The 18,558-nt window shown below is 44.2% G+C and overlaps 1 protein-coding gene across 1 annotated transcript; it reads right to left on the bottom strand.

Moving 5' to 3' along the window:
• Positions 1-1,055: 1,055 nt before the first annotated feature.
• Positions 1,056-5,520, bottom strand: LOC131289999 (leucine-rich repeat-containing protein 24-like). Its single transcript, XM_058319374.1, has 2 exons — positions 3,454-5,520; positions 1,056-2,363 (listed from the first exon to the last, which is right to left on the bottom strand). Exons 1-2 carry the CDS (start codon positions 5,087-5,089, stop codon positions 1,327-1,329), a joined length of 2,673 nt encoding a protein of 890 aa, XP_058175357.1. The 5' UTR covers positions 5,090-5,520; the 3' UTR covers positions 1,056-1,326.
• Positions 5,521-18,558: the final 13,038 nt, after the last annotated feature.

The following is an 18,558-nucleotide window of genomic DNA, read 5'->3' on the forward strand; positions in this document are numbered from 1 at the left end:
AATGAGGAGACAATTTAGCATCTGTTGCAGCGCTTGTCGTCGGAACATTTATATTAATTATCCACCGACACGTGATTTTTCGGGCTGCAGTTTTTTACTCCTGCCCGTGTGCTATTTGTTTCAATTTAATACCCACGGTTAGGGAAGGTTAGGGCGCCGCCTCCGAAATGGCTCATGAAAAGTAATAATAATCCGCGTGGATTGCCGACATTTGTTTTTATTCATCCGGTTAACGCAAACAATCGTTACTGAACACATTTTGCGTATTAGGGTAAGTTCAGGAAAAAAAGGTTCACTATTGCATCACCACGATGAATCGTCCTCAGCCGACTTTTGATCTCGAAAGGTCGATCGGAAGGCAAAAATAAAGCAGAACGATATTATTCGTATGTGCATTCACACTTTGCGATTTGTATTACAATTCGTCCTCCCAATCCCCTCCGGTAACGTATTTCATTTCTTTTCTGAACGTAATCCACAAGCCTTGCACGGTCTAACAAAACTTAAATCATGAACGAACGCAATTTCTCGCGTTTTGTTACAGGCGCCATTGATGTTCCGTTCCGTTTCGGAGCCGATGTAAATCTCACGGTTTTACTGTACTACCTATTACCATTTAAAAATTAATACCGTCCTTAAAGTTATTAATTATATAATTGCTTTAAAAAATTATAAGAAATAGTTATTAGATCCCGTTCGGGCTTACCATCTGTTTGCTTTCTACCCATTACTTAACATCATCCTTAACTGAACTGTACTTATCTCGCTAAAGCTATTTTCGTTTCGTTATTTTTTGTTTCATACCGTCTAAACCAAAGAAGAAAAAAAGATCGATTTTCTCGTTGCCTTCGTTTGTTTCTGTTGGCGGTCCTAATCCTGTAAATCGTCTTTATCGATAGTTCTGTACACTTGCATTGATCATACAATGATTCTACTTCCTGCTAAAGGGCAGGCTCGTTATTCGTAGCTTATCTTTCATTTAGTTTTTTTCTTAATCTATTTTACGACGAATTCTCCTTGTCATCGTAGTGTGCCGGAAGGAACGAAAAGTAAATGTGTTCGCACACAAAATTACGTTGTCTCTCTCCCGCACACACACGCCGGTTTAGTCCGTAACTATCGCAGTAGCTTATGGACTATTCGTTAAAGTTTGTGAAAAATTTAACATGTTCACGACATCGCGCGTCTTATAGTCGAGAGGGCTTACGGTAGGATTTAAATTATAGTCTCATATACTCACGTTCACCTATAAACACATTCACTTGCACGCACGCTTCCGTTCCGGTGCGAACGGGTTTTGGTCCCCTCCGCAGCGCCTCGTCTGCACTAGACCTCGGTACCGTCGTCGCCCTCGTCCGCAAACAACGGGCTAGTGCTGGTGTTTGTGCTGCTAGTGTTCGCTGCCATCAACGTCATCGGACCACTGACCGTTCCGCTTACGCTTGGGTCGTCACCGGCAACGATCGGTTTCTTTTTCGGTTTCGGCGGTGGCCGGGGTGGAACTTTACTGCGGTTCATCGTGCCGACACCCGGGGCCATACCGTAGATGGACGACTGGTCAAGGTCGAGCCCGGGCAACCCGAGGCCACCGGGCGGGACGAGCTTCTCCGGAATGGCCTCGTAGTTGCTGCCGAGCGTCAGTGGGTTCGTTGCCGTCTGACCGCCAGGAGTGGCCGGTAGCGGTCGGTCTTTCATGCTGTACTTCGTTAGCGGCGTGGACGTGAGGGCGTTGGGGGCACCCGACGTCACCCCTCGGTGGGCTTTGTTGAGCTTGAGCGTCGAGTTGCCGGACGCCGTCGTCCGGAGGCCGAGATTGTCGTACACGGGCTCGCACATGCTGAGCGACAGGTCGATGGGCGAGGTGGGGCTGGCGGGGTTGCTACCGCCTGAGGGCAGCATCTCCGCCGTCACGGCCGAACTTATCGACGGCGTCCAGCTGGGGGTGCGCGGTTTGCGCGGGATTGTCACGTAGCCCTGGTGCTTGTGGGCCACCTGCGGGTAGATGAGCGGGGCGGGCGTAAACGGTGAGTTGGACCGACCGGCCGCTATCGCTATCGTGCGACCCGTCTTCGGGTGCTGAAGCGTGCGGAACCCAGCCGGTACCTGTCCCCCCGGGCCGCCCAGACTGCTCGTGCCCGGGCCCATCTGGTAGATCGGGCTGGCTAGCGGCGATTTACCGTAGATGCGACCGTCGTGGATGTTCGACAACGAACTTTGGATCGAGGGTGACTGGGGGAAGCGCGACGGGAAGGCCAGCAGGTCCGGCGGAAGGTTCGTGCCGCAACCGTCATCTACGTACGTGGCCCGGGAGCGCGGGTTCGAGTCCGACAGCGCCACCGAGGCCGTTTCCTCATCCTGGGCGACTAGAAAAGAACGCAAAAATTAGAAGAAATGGAAACGGAAAAGATCTTATGAGATAAGATTCTGCCAGCCTCCGGGGGGAAAGCAGCATCGAGCAAACTACAAGCTACCGGTATTGTCTATGTAATTGCAAAAGCGTCCCATCTACTGTAAACAATGAAGAAGTGTAGAATTGGGTTTGTTTTGTGTACATCTTACACTTTTGTCTGTTCTTTATCAACAACCAGACTTCATTTTGGCAGAAAAAATTTGGTAACCGAAGTTTCTATCTCAGCGTAGTATTATTAAATACTGTAAGATAAAATGTTAATCAGTTTATAAACAAAGAAAGATTGAATTGGGCAATTAAATGTGATAATGAATTGCGCTATTAAATAATGAAGTGAAAATAATGTGTGTACGAGAGAAAACAAATGCGATGTAAGTAAACATTTAAATACTTTTATCATGCTTCAATACTGATGCGATCATTAAAATATTTAATTTTTTGTTAACTGGGTTTTCCGAAGTCACAATAGCTTTGGTAAATGTTTATCCAATGCAAATCTTAGGACTGGTAATCTCGAGAATCTCGTGAAGCATATAGCATATTTTGATGCACTCTAAAATATCGTTCGTATCGTTGAAGATTAAAATACCAAAAGATTCATGAATCAACCTGAATTAATCTTGGATGAAAGATTCATATGAATGAATATCGCCTAAAGATTCATAAGGCAGAATACTAGTTACTACACGAAATAACACAGCGCAATTTTTATGTTAAACGACCTGCCAGAGCCTATTGTGACAGTAAAAGTTTGGGCAAATATGACAGTAAAAGTCCTCGTCTAGTAAGGGCAAAAGAAATAATCAAGGGATGTCATAACGACACGTTAGTATTAATTCTCCTTTAAACCAACCGACACTTTCAAAGATAATAGTCCGACTTGTACGATTATGCTCGTAATGTCGAGATAAATGAATAATTGTTTGTTTAAATATCGGAAAGAAGTACAGTGCTATTTTAATCATTAAAAATTGAAAAATATTTGTTAATCTTGATGCCAAACCTTAAACCAATTCCATGCAGCATTGATTGCTTTTACTCACCGAAACCGGTCTCGTCCAGAAGCGTCCGCTGGGCCTCGTGCTTTTCGTCATACTCGCTACCGCCGCCACCGACTCCAGCCAACACCTTGTCCCCGGCATCGATGTCCACCCGTCGCGGTGGCTTCTCCACCGGGTTCACCTCCGTCAGCAGACTCTTCTGCATTTCCACGATCACCGAGCCGCTGTCGAGGATGGAGTCGTTCTGCGATTTGTCCATCATCTTCGCGCTCATCAGCCCGTTCTCGCTCATGGTGGAGTTCTTCTTTCTCCGCACTCGCTTGCAGACGCACCAGATCATTAGCGCCGCCACGATCGCCAGCAGCACCAACAGCACGATCAGTACGATCCAGAGCAGATCCTTCGACCGGGTGGCCGACGCAATCGGGTGCGGGTCCGCCTTTAGGTCGAAGAACAGCTCATTCTCGTCGATGCCACCCCGGTTGGTGGCCTTGCACACGTACGAGCCGCGGTCCGCCTGCCGCACGCCGAAGATCGTCAGCTCCGACACGTGCATCTCGCTCTGGTCGCGCTCGTTGATGCGCACCGCCTGTCGCACCAGCTTGCGTTGGTCGTGCAGCGAGAGGGGTCGCTTCTGGAACAGCCAGTCGATCGTCGGCAGCGGCAACCCGGTCACCTTGCAGACGAACGTCGCGTTCTCACCACCGCCCGGGAACTGCATCCGGTTCTCGATGATGTTCGGCGGGCAGGCGAACTCGTCCAGATCGATGTCGCCCCACTGGCGGCCGGCGAGCTTCTTCGGCACGCTGCACGCCGTCGGCGACGTGTATAGGTTCTTCGCCAGCACGAACTCGCTGAAGGCGCGCAGCGCGCAGCTGCAGTTCCACGGGTTGTTCGTCAGCGACAGGCTGGTCAGCTTCTCCAGCCCCGAGAACGACTCCTTCCGCAGCGTCTGCAGCTCGTTGTAGTCCAGCTCGATCTGCGACAGGATCGGCACGTTGACGAAGCTGTTCAGCGCGATCCGCACCAGCCGGTTGCTGCGCAGGTGCACCTTAGTGAGAAAGGCCAACCCGCGGAAGAGATTCTTCTCGATCCTCTCGAGCCGGTTGTTGTTCAGGATGATGACGCGGATTTTGGTCAGATCGTCGAAGATGCCCGGCTCGAGCGAGCTCAGGTTGTTGTTCGCCATGTCCAGCTCGATCAGGATGGTTAGGTTCCGGAACGCTTCCCGGTCCGCCCGCTTCATGCCGTTGTTGCGCAGGTACAGCTTCTGTAGGTTGGTGTAGTGGGCGCTCATGAACGTCAGGGCCGGCAGCTCGTCGATCTCGTTGTACGAGAGTTCCAGTATCTGCAGCGCGTTGCTGAGCTCCCGTGGGACCCCCGGTAGCCGCTGGTTGGTGCAGTCCGCACTCTTTCGTCCACTTTTCCAGCTGCACTTGCAGTTGCCGCACTGTTTGGTGAAGTCGGGCTCCTCGTTGCCGCGTGCTATGCTCACTTGGAGCTGCACTAAAAGGAGCAGCAACATCACCGTTACTCCTGCGCTGATCCTATGTTTTGTCACGTGGCGCTTGGTCGAACCGTGCACCATTGTTGACCGCACGTTCGTTATCCTTGCACTACCGTCATCTCCCGCCGTCCGCATCGGTCTCGTCCTCGTACTGCACGCGTTGGGACACATTGTACTTCTCACTTTGCTACCGCCTTTTTCTACCCCTGCTCCACTCCACTCTACGCGAACGCTAACCCTACTCTACCGCTAAACTATCACCTTTCTTCCGCACGTGCCTCCACTATGCTCCCGCTTTCTCGGGTGAGGGTTTAACTCCCAAACGAATGCCTGCCGCCCGGTGCTGCCGAAAAAAGCTGCAGAAGTCAAGTCAACGGGGGCGATGATGACGACGTTGTCGAGTGTTTAAAACTTCCAGTGCGCCCACGAACGATGCGGTGGCGCTGTGGTCGCTGTGTGCTGGCGTTCACCACCGCCTTTCTTGCACTCCGAGATTGTGTGAGCGGCGTCGAAATTGCTTGCGATTATTTCCGCTATCAGATGATGATTATGGTTGAAATTGTGTTTACCTTCTATTTATGCTGTAGACTAGCGTTGGCGCTGCTCGGATTCTGGATTTCTTATTGCTAGCGCCACGAGTGCAACTACATCCGTCCGACCGGTTGGGATGCTGCAGTCCACACGGGCAATGCTGTAGCACTTTGGCCTCGGTGCCTTTTCAGTGACAATTCTCGTTATTTTTTTTTGCGCGAATTCCTTTGAGTTTTCTATCCTACACACATCCACCGACGTGATGACGATGATGTTGACAATGTTGACGATGGTGCCGCTGCTGTTCCTTTTGCCAGTGTCGTCCCAGCCGAGGCAACATGGTACGCGTTTTCATCGTTCACGGGTGGCACCGGGGCCAGCGAGCGCGGTTCCAAAGGAGGAGCAATTTATGTGTGTAAATGTGAGTGTGGGCCCTTTTGTGGGAAAGCTTTTTCCATTCCGCCGAGACTCGTTGCAATTGTTGCGTGCTGCTGCTCTGGTTTGTGGATGCCTGCAACGAATAAAAGATAACGAAGGTAATCGAGATGTTAGTTCTAGGAAAGATTTAATTTGATATGGAAAATAAGTGCACGGTATCGCGCGATACCGCCGGCAGCCTTTGCGGTGTATCAAACAGAAACAATTTGTGAACCGCTGAGCATGCAAATGATTTTGTTTTATCTACGATAATAGTAGGTTTTTGGGAAGAGTCATTTTTGCAGTGGTCATGAAAGGTATCCAATTTGCATTGTATTTAAAAAGTGCATTGAAATAAATTACTTCTAGGTACTGAACGTTGCGAAGGACATTTCAGAATTTATTTATAATTGAAATGTGTTCAACATGGACAATTCCCAGTCTTCTTAAATTAAAATTAGCTCTTTTTTATTGTTTTTTCAATGCAACAAAGAACAAATGAACTTTCGTAACGTGAAATCTAAGGTTAAAAAAAATTTCCATTCTTCTTTGATTTATTTTAATTTAGTTATGACTATGACAATAAAAAAATGCCATTGAAGATGTTTTGTTTTCAGGCACAGTTTAAATAGATTTAGAAGTTTATTGTAACCTGCAGAATGTCATAAGACGAAGGAAAATGAATAAGCATGTGTTGAAATCTTCCAGTAGAGGTGATGATTTTCGGTTTTTCTTTCCTTCTTCCAAACACAAATGTTACCCCGAGGGCGCATAAAACTTTATCAAATTCCACATTGCAATACCACCTCGGCACAAACGTGCCATTTAAAACAACACGAGAAAAAAAAGGAACGACACGAAGATGGAATATTTTCTCTTCTCGCACGTTTCTAAGGCAATACAACGACATATTTTTGTTCGTTCGCTAAAATGTTCGCTGAGGATGGCTTCAGAATGGTACAGTATTTGCCTACAGCGTCAACCCGTTGTGCAGAGGAGATAGATCCAAAAGTTCGGTCCACAGGCTTCAGAGCTGAGATGAAGTTCATAGCAAAGTCAAAGACGACGGCTAAAAATACCGAATGCTGTGGAATACGTCGCACGAGATTCGCAGCATTGACAGAAAACGCAGACACATCGCATCTCCCTAGACGAGCATTTATTTTATTTCCGTTCCCAGCTTTTCAAGACCCTGCTCAAGAAGAGGGCCCGGCTTTGGATGCTCTTGCGCTCATCGCTTGAAGTTATTCTTTTCAATTCATTTGATTTTCCTATCCATTGGACCCGCGGGGGATCTGCAGCAGTGTGCGCAGATACTGCAGTGAATGCACCGTGAGTGCACTTCTTCTCAGGCGCCATGTGTAACGTAGGTTTTCTAGCACCGCCTGTCACATCCTGCCACTTCCCAAGGGAGGAAAACAAGCACATTCCTACGAGCTCCGGTTGAATGAAGCACGCTGCTTGAAGGGGATGTTTCTGCACTCGGATAAATATGTGAAGTTTCGCATTGTTGTTTTTTATTCCCATTTTGACTATACCACGCGACAGCGCTTAACATGCGACCCAAACCATATACGGCGCCCGCCGTTCGCTTATCAACCCCGTTGGGAGGGGATCTGCCATGGTTTGGAGATTTGGCTCCCCGTTCGCTTGAAACCTCCAAAGGGAATGTAATGCGGCCCTCGGTTTCTAGCGCGCACGGATTCATATTACAATTCCGAGGAAAAGCAAGCAGAAAGCACAATAACGTTGCTGATAATGCCTGTGATGCTTATGATCATCACGATAACGCGAAAAGTTCCTAGGATTCTTCAGCTAGGGTGTTTTATACCATGGGCGAAAGAAGCTGTTGAGTGTTTACAGAAGGAAATTATGTTGAACTAGTTGCTAGGAAAATCTCCTACCAACGAATGGAAAGGTTTTTAATAAAACATCATGTTTCTAGCAAATATGTTTAGGTAGGTAGGAACGCAGCATACGGAAGGAACCACTTTTCACTGAAATTCCTGAAATCCAATACGATGCGAGGAAATGCGAGTATATTGTTATTTTAACAAGAGCTTCACACACATCGGTTTGTTTGTGAGTATGTCATAAACCTATTTGTCCCTCCCTGGTTGCACCACTTGCGCAGCAACCGAGCCAAGTGGCGTGTTGACAGATTCAAAAATGTTGATATGATATGATGCTCTCTCCGGTAAAGACGACACGAAGCTTGGTGTCTTGATGGGAATGGTTGATAGAAAATACAAACATTGGCTTCCCAGAGAACGCCCTCCCTGCGCTGCATATTTCTGGTGAATATGTGCATGCAAGATTTTTAAACAGGCAGCAGCGTTCTGCATCAGCACAACAAGAGTAGGGCTTGGCAGCTTGCAGGATTGTAGCGGGAACTTATTGTAAGTCTCTTACATTTGCACAAATACCCACAATTAAACATGCATAATATTTGGATTATTATTTACATTTTATTACCGTTCAGTTGCTCTTCAACATGCGTACAATATTGTAAAATATTTTTCGAGAAGCATTGTGGAAATGAACACAGGCCTCCACACAGCGTAGTGAAATATAGTTATTTTTTACTCATTTATTTATTAGAAACGAAGTTTCCCCCTTCAACATGTTTAACAATAGACGAGCGATGTCCTTCGGAGGCAGGAAAAATTTCATGTATCTGCTGGGATTCGGTTTAATCTGATTAGTGTCAACAGCTCTGAGTAAGCCTATCAGCACTAACAGAATATATTTTGACAAACCAACAGCACACGTTCAACGCGTGGTGCCTTTTTGATTCACTAGCCGAAACAATGCTGGCGGCTTCTGCTTCATATTAAAGTCATAAAGTCTTCCGTTGGGTCCGTTTTTTCGAGAGGTCCTCGAGTGCGCAGAACGTTATATCGTACCGCTTTCGGGGCACAGGCTTCTGAAGCGGGAGCTAGAGAATTTTCCGACAAAAGAAAATGATGTCCGACGAGACATCTGCTGACGTTCGGTAGACAGCTAGCGCCAGCCACTGTTGCACGATGGGTTAGACGTCCCATGTGGGCTAAGAATGTATATGATGATGGGTTGGGAACGGAGTAAGTTATGTTATACCATATTCTCGTGTGTCACACGGCCGTGAACAATTTTAGCTGCTTGTCCAACGAAAGGAGACAAAATGGTGATGAGCCGATGTGTAGCTTTCCCCACAGGGTATTCCGTTCGGTGGAACCATGAACCTGGTGAAGGTTGGTAAAGCTACAAGAAATTTTTATCAAGTTCTGCAAGTTAAAAAAAAAAAAAATAAAATACGAGGTATGCTCTTGATATAGCAAAATGTTTCCCTCAGTTTTCTTACTTCCAGCGTCCGGTTTCAAACGGACGAAATGAAGAAAATTCGTCACCATCAGCAAATGCTCCTAAAGCCCCAATTGCTATCCCTCAGGATCACCGACGGTCCAGGTCCTATCGCCAAACGTTTCCGCCTTAGTGTATTCGTTTTGAATAATTTTCAGTTCTATTAAGATCTACACAATGGCGAACGTGCTCGCACCGAAAAATCTCATTCTACTCTACAAACACTACGAATATGTGTTTAGTGCTTTCACAAGATCCTGCGCTAGCGCATTGTAGATGGGATTATTCCAATCCACACACACACAAAAAACGTCCGTGGTATGCTGGAGCTGGATGCTGAGTATTGAATAATATTTGTTTTTTGATTTTATTTTTACTTTTGTTTTTTGATTCAAATCGTTCGAAAAACGTTGCATGAGTGCATAGAGTTATACATACATCTCGCTATCTCCAGTTGGTCTTCAGGTGAACGAAACATATTTTTCGCCATGCCACGTGCCGTTGGCCGCGAGCAGATGTGCCACGGTTTTTTTTCGGTCCAACCATCTGCCAGGGTCCGGCAACATCACTAACGAGACTGGTTCCCGAATTGTTAAGCAGACAAGTACCGGAAGCACCCGGGTTTACGTTTTCTACTTGGAACATGAAGGCCCGGTCGCCGCAGAGAGGACTGAAATGCACTCAATAGTTTGCGACTTTTTATGCATAAAAGTTCAGCGTCCGTTCGTTATCCCAGCGAGCTGTCGTTATGGTGGTTTTATTTTATCGTAGAGTACATGTTTTGTTGCTTCCTGGTCGAACCGGAGGAGTCCCTTCAGGGTGTTTGAGATTTTCCACGAATTCTATCCCCAGAGGATAGAGTAGTTTTGAATGTACGTTTCACTATTTCGATTACAATGATGTAAAAGTTATGATGAAATTTTAGCGTGATGTATGTTAAACATTACGCGTTTACCATCTGTTCAGTACCTTCAAGCCTCTAGGTAGTTGGAACCACGAGGCAGTGCTATCTCACAACAATAATGCACTGTAGGTGATGTATGCGCATTGCACTTCAGAGAGAACAAATTAAAAATACAAGTACTATTGTAACATGGGTTAGAATTAGCGACCATTCTAGCAATGTCAGCTTTTTAAGTGCTCAGTTTTCAACGAAGCTGCTGTTGTTGCTTCTTTTTTGTAGCATTATCAAGCCCGAATAACGAAGCGTGAAATGTACCGAGAATGAATGTGATTCAAAACTTTAAAAATAGGCTAAAAAATGTTTTCTATTTCAGCAATAAGATTTAGAGTGCAACTTATTCTTTGAGCAGCTTTATGGAGAGAGTCTTACGTAGAAGGTAAAGGCGTTCGCTGGTCACAGGTTCAACTTAACCTCACCAACATGCACCAACGGGCAAGGTTGCATTCCATACTGCAAACAGTTTATTGGAAACATTTTGCTGCCATGATCAATTTTGGAAAACCTTTCCAACATGACGGGATACGAAAGGTTCGCGTTCAGCTTGAAGCTGCCGTTGACGAGACGTCAGTGTTTACCGAAAACGCATCAACGCGTCGTTCGCATGTTCGCACGGTACGTTGTAACACACCGGTGTGCGCTGTTGGAATCTGTCCTCGAGGCCCGGCTAACAGGATAGTGCCATGATAGTCTGCACTAAGCCATAATCTTCCATGACTTAGATGTTCGACGTAACGTGGGCAAGTTTGCTGCATTCAACCTTTAGCTTTCTCGGTACGTGGAAGTCGAGCCGTCCAATTGGTTGGCACATTTCCAAATTTCTGTTGATTGAAAGGGACTAAAGAGTGGACACGCTTACCCGGTCAGCAGGGGTTTAATTTTCTAAAGTGACTTTGTTTTTGGACAGACTCGTGTGTATTTTTTCTTTCTGTTGCGTTCTTTCAACTTTCGACCGGGATGAGTTCTTTTTACGCTCTTCCGGGAAAAATAAAACAAACCAATTCAATTTGTTTTGTTATCTACTCCCTTAAAAAAACGAGGCCAATAATAAACGTTTTTCTAACGCGCAAGCAACATCCAGTATATAGTACACCGAGTGGTTCTTCTTCACAAAACCATTGGAAATTGACTTTTGGCTAAACTGCTACTACCTGGGGCGTAAAGTGAGATGTTCTACTATTACTCATCCTTCTATCTTCTCGGGTGCCTTCTGTAGGCGTCTGAAATGCGCTCACGTATTTTAAAGCGACGAGGACTTAGACCAAAGGCAAGATAATTTATGAGTCAATTTTTGCCAGTCCTCATATTTAAATTCAAAATTCAGGAGAGTAACACAATTCTCGCCTGTCAACTGCAGACGCCGAACTCAGTCTCATCCCTGTACTTTCGACGAAAATTCGAGGTATAAAATTCCCGTTGGACACTGACGATGAAAATTGTTTGCAGTTTCATTCCTGCACCCAGTACGGTGGTATGCATTACGAAATGAGATCCTGCTGGAGTATAAGTTGTTGGTGAAGATAGTATTGCATTGAAAACGGAACCTGACGTCGATTACTCAAACATTTCGTTTACGAAGAAATTCTTCACGGCGGTAGAAACATAAGGTTTTTGTCTTTTTTTAATTTCATCCACTCCAACAACCGCACTGCTCAAATAATTCTCGGTAAAATGTGCTTGTATCCCTTCCATGCTTTCCTGTATTTGACTTAATGATTAAAATTATCTGTTTATTCTTATTGTGCAAGCAGACCAGCCATTTGCAACAAAATAAAACTCAGGCCAGCTTTACCTCTACCACTCATTCATATAAAGTTTGATCTATAAAAGGCAACTTTCTTCTTCGATCGGCAGTAAACCGTTCACAATGGGCCACTCAGCTTGGTACAACATTTTTACACATGTTTATGCTAAGTTTTCTTTACCGTTGCACAGTTGAGTTATTTTTTCCTGGGATTCCCACATGCCTACATCCCTTATTCGGGTATACCATGGTTCTTATTGGAGTACACCGGCAAGCCGCTACACACACAGGCACACGCGTAGGTTTCATCTTGCCTTTCTTGTTGTGCAATGCTACGAGGGAAAATCGATCGATAAATTATTCACCGAGAAAAGTTGGTCGAATACGGTGGGCATATTTTGGTAGGAAGTGGGGAAAACGAAAAACTACACCCTATCTACCGAACAACAACCTGCCGGCTGAAAAATAAATCCTAAACTAACTAAATTAAGCCCTTTGTTGGATTATTATGATGTTGTGTAAAACCATCTAAAGATATGGATTATCAATTCTCGGAAGTTGCCTCCGACGGTTTGCCTTGCGAGAATGCTAATGCTTATGCTATGTTTTCAAGGTTCTCGAGAAAGGTGAAAGGTTAGACGTGCTGATGTGCAAATAGTTTGTCTTGAAATATTTCAAATACTTGGAAATGCTATGTTTTCAAGGTTCTCGATGTGTGAAAGGTTAAGAGTGTTTAAGTACAAATAGTTTACCAAGAAATATTTTGTGAAATAATCTTACTTAACATACCGTCCAAAGTTCATACCACCAACCTTGAGTTGGTGAGGTTTATATATTGTTTTATTGCCACAAACACCATCTCCTATTTCCAAGTACATTCTCTTCAAACCATCATCAAAAAAGACCTTTTCGGCTTACATCGCATAATTTAATCCTTTCTAATCCGTAATCTTGTTCACTTTCATTTCGACAGGTGCTGTTGGAGCGAGGTTCGACTCACGGATCCGAACTGTCTCCAACAATCCTTTTGAACGTACTGAGCAATCACATCAAAACCTTTTCGCATGTGGGCGAAACTTGTCGCTTACAATTGATGACTACAGCTGTCATTTTCCTTCATTATATGTGGCATGTTATCAAATAAGGATATATCGTATAAGCTTGATATTGTAAACATTTGATATCAAAGAACCCGTATCGATCAAACTGTTTCAAAACTTGCTTCTCAATTTCCATCATATTCATCATGCGATATATTTTTGACGTCGATGTGAAACATGCTGTTTATTTGCGTCAATGGTGTAATTTAAAATGATTGAAATTTAAATATGACAATTGGGTTTGTAGCAACAGCATCTCACACCCACCAGCGCGGAATCCCTTTCCATCGTCGCGACACTACTCGTGATTGTTTCGATCCTTTCCGGTAAACTACTTTCACGAGACAAAGCATAAATCCCGACACGATCCAATTTCACGAAAGCAATTAACAGCTAACCCGACCCACGGAGCCACTTTCGTCCATCGTTTTCTGTTTAAAACTGGTCCTAGCCGTTGCCGGCGAGGGTGGGCGAGGAAAATTTCCGTAAAATATAGAGCTCTATTTAATTAAAACTAGTTTTCGGAGCACCGTCGCAAGCGTCGACCGACGGAAGTGATCCCCGCATCGCCCGCCATACGCAGTTTCCCCCGCTTCCGACCATCGATCGGCTGCCGCAAGGCAATGAATCCTCTTACATCATCTTTCGTACACAGGGACACAGAAACATGCAGAAACAAACGCGTCCGTATATGTACACATTTACACACACACACACATTTCTCACAAACACTCAATTTCTTGTCCGCACGTCCTTTGTGCTACTTGAATCACACATGGGTTTAAATTTAACACCGCTCCACGGCGCTCTAGGACATTTCCGTACGCCGGGAAGTTTTCTAGCACCGGCAGTGGAAAATCTCACGCCCGAAAGCACCTGGAAACCTGGCTGGTGGAAACGGTGGCACCTGAGAACATTTTCGCCGGTCGTTTCCATTTGGGTCTAATTTCATTAGCACCACACCGCTCGCTGAGCTCGGTGAAGATCCTAGCTGTCCCTGGCTCGAAGGGTGACCTACGTGGATCGGCCTTGGAAGAAAGTGGCCGGGAGGAGGGTTGCCCGGCGCGGCCGTTGCTAACAACGTTAGCGTGCCCCATCGTGGCGTGGATCGGTCGATTGAGGTTTTCCACTTAGCCGTTCGATATGACACCGGGAACTCTTTCGGATTGGAACGCTTTCGGGCCGGTTAGTTTTGTCGTAGGGAGGGAACTTTCCATCCTAGAGCGTGGACGCTTTCTGTCCAGAACCGAACGTACGCTGGTTATGTTTACATCCATTATGCAAAACAGGTGACGGGTTTGATATGGTGATATAATCACAGCGTCTACACAGTAAGGAAATCGGAAGGAGACTGATGAAAAGGTTAAAATGCTTCTATAAATATAAAAAGTGATAAATCCAGAAGCAGAACAGTCTTAAGAAGCACAACATGCATAATGAAAACTATATCATTGACGAGAACATGCATTACATAAACACCTAGGAGAGTAACTGTCAGCTAAACATGGCCAGAGATGGATACAGTTTGTGAAAGCAAGTCAACTAAAACATTGTGTATAAAGCTGTCGGAAGCAGAATCATTGAGTGAATGAACAAATGGAAATATCAAACGTGTTATATCATTGTTACCCGGTAACACGAAACGTACCAGTAACAAATCCTCTCCTGTTTCCCATCAGCACAGACTCAAGTATAACCCACAATCCATAGTGACTAACAAGCGTGTCGATTTTAACCCAACATCGTGTTTCCTTCTATTTTTAAGACACCGATAAACAATTGCTGTCCAGGACGGCTGAAACACAACTTCAACTGATCGGAAGTGCTTTATTTTTCCTATACCTGCTTCATCCACGGGGTATTGTCACTAGAGTGTCGTACCAGGAAAAGCACGCGACGAACACCTCGTCCTATGTTGCGTTGGCGTTTAATGGTCTTCGGTGTGCGTATCCAATATTTGTGGCACGTTTCTTCGAGTCGGGCGTTTCGGCGAACCGATCGGATCATCAATCATCACCGGCTGAACATGACTGTGCGTACTCGAAAGCCCAATATTGCTGTTTAACCGTCTGTACCGGGGATGTAATGGCGTGTGAGGGCGTGCCGGAAAGTTTGGCGTACATCGATAAATGCGGTCTTCTGCCCGTCGGATCGAGAACCCACGAAATTATGGCACTTCGAGGAAAAAAGTCATATGTAACTTCCTACAGTCGCAAGTCATTCTTAAGCCTCACGGAAGAAACAGAGACACGAACCTTCCCGTGAATGCCATCACTTGGTTCAACTGGCCTTTTTCTTGAATGAAAGATGTTTAAAGCTTACTGTTATGGCACGGGCTGCGAACGTCGGACGACAACAATCGTATATTTACTCAAAACATACCTTGGGGCAGGTAAGCGCACGTACATATAAGATGGGCGAAACGTGCAACACACATTCAACTTTTATTGTCTTGACATGCCGCCTCCGAGCGTTAGTAATGAGATTTTGTTTGCAAAAGTTCTGCAAGATTTTTCAAAACAATAGGTGGAATCGCATACGAATTTGTTTATTTAACCATGGTTTAATCTGCCGTCTAGCGTTCATTTTGGATGAACCGCGTTCATTTGTCATTCATTTGTGTCAAATTAAACCATGGTTTAAAACTAAACAAACGATTGTCACGCACCCTAGGGTTCTGCGGGTAAAAGTTTCGAGCAGTATAATAAACCATGGTTTCTGGCATCGCATACGCTCTGACTTCAGCGCTGACGATGGTTTATTATATGATGTGTCTGGGGTAGTTGTTTAATAAACAAATCTTCCGCGCAAGATATTTTACTGTAAAATATCAATAGGGAAGTCGATATTTTTGTGGAAATAGGCACAATAATATACATTTTTAACATTGGAATGGATGAAAAAGGTTTGATAAAAAAATAAAAGCACAAATAAATACCGGTTATGTCGCCGATGGGCAAACGAGTGTTTAAAGAACATTCGGCAATTTAACACCTAAGTTACTATGGATAGGACTAGTCAACGTGCATCTTTTTCATATTTATTAGCTAATCGAAAGCACGTGAGTTTTTTTTTTCTAAACAGAGTTGGTTGGATTATGGGGCTAAACCAAATTGGGTATTCCCAGTCTTCAGCTAACCGAACCGTATCCGTAACCATAGTTGTATGAACGAAGGCAAAAAATGGCGTGTTCCATCTAATTTTTCTAAAAAAAAGAGGAAACGGAAAATTGAGAGATATGTACGTTAGATATTATAGCATTTTCTTATAATTTGAATGCAGTTTCCAGTTGAGCCAAATGCCTTGCTTCGATACGAATCAGTCGATATAATTTTCTACGATATGGAAAACCACTAGAATATTTTCTGTGGCATGAATAAGTGGCAGAAGATTTATTTTGCATTAATTCCCGTTGTAAAATTTCCCACCACTTGTACACAAACCAAAGCAAATGGTAGAATGGCCAATGTTTATTCGAATTACACAAGGTAAAAGATTTCACAGGTTTGTGTTTTCCATATCGTGTTGTTATTTTTTCATTTGTAGTTAATGAAAATGTACCAATGCCAAGCAAACAACTAGTGAAAATTTTAAACAAAAAGAAAAACAAAGAAGTTGTTTTTTTATTAAAAATAGGTTTGAAAACGTTTAGAATAACATTTTAAAATTGTTTGTAATCAAAGCGCAAAGTAGGCTTTGTATCAAAATTGCATCCAATGGTTTAACATTTAACCATGGTCAATTGAAACTGTACGCGATACCAAATTCGAGCGGCTAAAATAGACCATCGCTTAATTTAAGCCATGGTTAAAAATTAAACAAATTCGTATGCGATTCCACCTAATATTTGCCTGTTGTTTTTCTGTGTTTTGATATTTTCATGGTAGAAATAGAGAAGCAGCTGGCTCAGTAGTAATTCTTAAATATTTTACTATTTATTTGTTTTTAAGTACAAATTACATTTTTAAATCAAGCATACATTTAAATACAATTTTAGATTATTTTTGTTTTCAGTTCTAACTAATACTGGACAAACTACAATTGCAATAATTTGTCCAATTAATTAAGCAAAAATCTCATTGTTTTTGAATGTGAACATAACAAAAATAGGTCAATAGCTCTGAATCATGACGGAACCAGAAGCTTATGTTCGCCACTTCCGAATGTGGCTGCACTCCAGCGGAATTTCGTGGAACTTTATCGCTATCTTGTCATAAACGGAAAGCAATTCAGAAACGTTAAATAAATCATTAGTCACCTTGGGGTGTTTTTGCCATTTCTTCATTCGTTTATTTTCTACATGACGGCTCTTCCGTACCGAAAGGAAGCGAAACATGCCCTGATTGGTCTGCGAAGTGTAAGTACACGTTTCGTTGCCTATCTTTACGACAACTTACCGCGATGCTCTCGACATCGCTGGCAGCAGCCGTAAAGGTACAACGTCCCAACAAAAGGAATGGCACAATTTTGACATTGAACCGCCCTAGACAACAGCAACGACCAACATACGACCAAGCATAATGGACGACTGATTGACACTTTTTTTAAATAAACATATAACTTTCCTGCTTTTCTCTACCAATTTCCGAATTGCGGTAAGTGGAAGAAACGGTGAGTGTGGGCACAAGTAGGTAAATGTGAAATTGATTAAATTATCGCAGCATTATGCTGGAAATTCGGGCATAAATCAGTCGTTCATTCACTCGGAAACAAATTGGCTCCCTGGTTGATCGTAAAATGGTACCCAAAATCGTCTCTACGAACCGTCACTAAAGTGAATCAAACCACCAATAGCTAACTTCAACAAAGCCAGAAACGTCACCAAGTGCTTAGGAAGGAAGAAAATATTCCTTGCCTTGGTTTGCTCCGCTCCGTCCGCCCTGCACTGAAATTAAAAGACGATCAAAGTCCCCGGTTGTCTTTTGCGTCCGTTCTAGCCCTGATAGCGGGGGAGGTGTGCAACGGCGACAGCTGCCAAAGAAATAAGTCTACCGCGGGCCGGTGAGGAATAATTTACTTTCACGATGGCGTACGGGTAAATGTTTACCAACTAATTACAAATGGCTTTCGGAGAACTGTTTGTCGCTACGCGGTTGCCCGGTTGCAACTGTTGCAGCAGTGGTGAAAACTCAGCGGTGTTGACCAGGCTGAATCAGTGCCTTTGGTGAGTGGGAAAATGCGGTTTTCTAACCGGAGCGCACCAAAGTTTTAATATCTTGACTGAGTTTGACGGTGGTGGTCGCGGTACCCAGTGGTTTTTTATTTTAATATTTATATTTTTCTCAACTTCAACCACAATGCTGTGAAGCCGGCTTCGAGGAAAAGAGTATAATATTGTTTTTTTCTCTCCTTCGTCTACTGACACTCTCAAAATTGAAGCTTAAAGTATTCAGTATGACCATCACTGGGTAAGAAAAAGTTCGCCTTTCAAGTAAATGAAAGCAACTAAATGATGCTTTCACATCGATATGTTTCATGATTTTTATAAATAAAATAAATAGATAAAAGGATCGATGGATTATGAATTAAATAAAAAACATGTCAT

Source organism: Anopheles ziemanni, chromosome 3 (genome assembly GCF_943734765.1).
Source record: "Anopheles ziemanni chromosome 3, idAnoZiCoDA_A2_x.2, whole genome shotgun sequence".
Taxonomy (NCBI): Eukaryota; Metazoa; Arthropoda; class Insecta; order Diptera; family Culicidae; genus Anopheles; species Anopheles ziemanni.

What these genes read in the sequence shown, in the direction of transcription:
- LOC131289999 (XM_058319374.1), bottom strand. Translation starts at nt 5,089, where the DNA reads ATGTGTCCCAACGCGTGCAGTACGAGGACGAGACCGATGCGGACGGCG. An exon ending in TCTGGACGAGACCGGTTTCG is followed by an intron (nt 2,364 to 3,453) that starts GTGAGTAAAAGC and finishes GTTCTTTTCTAG; the next exon opens with TCGCCCAGGATGAGGAAACG.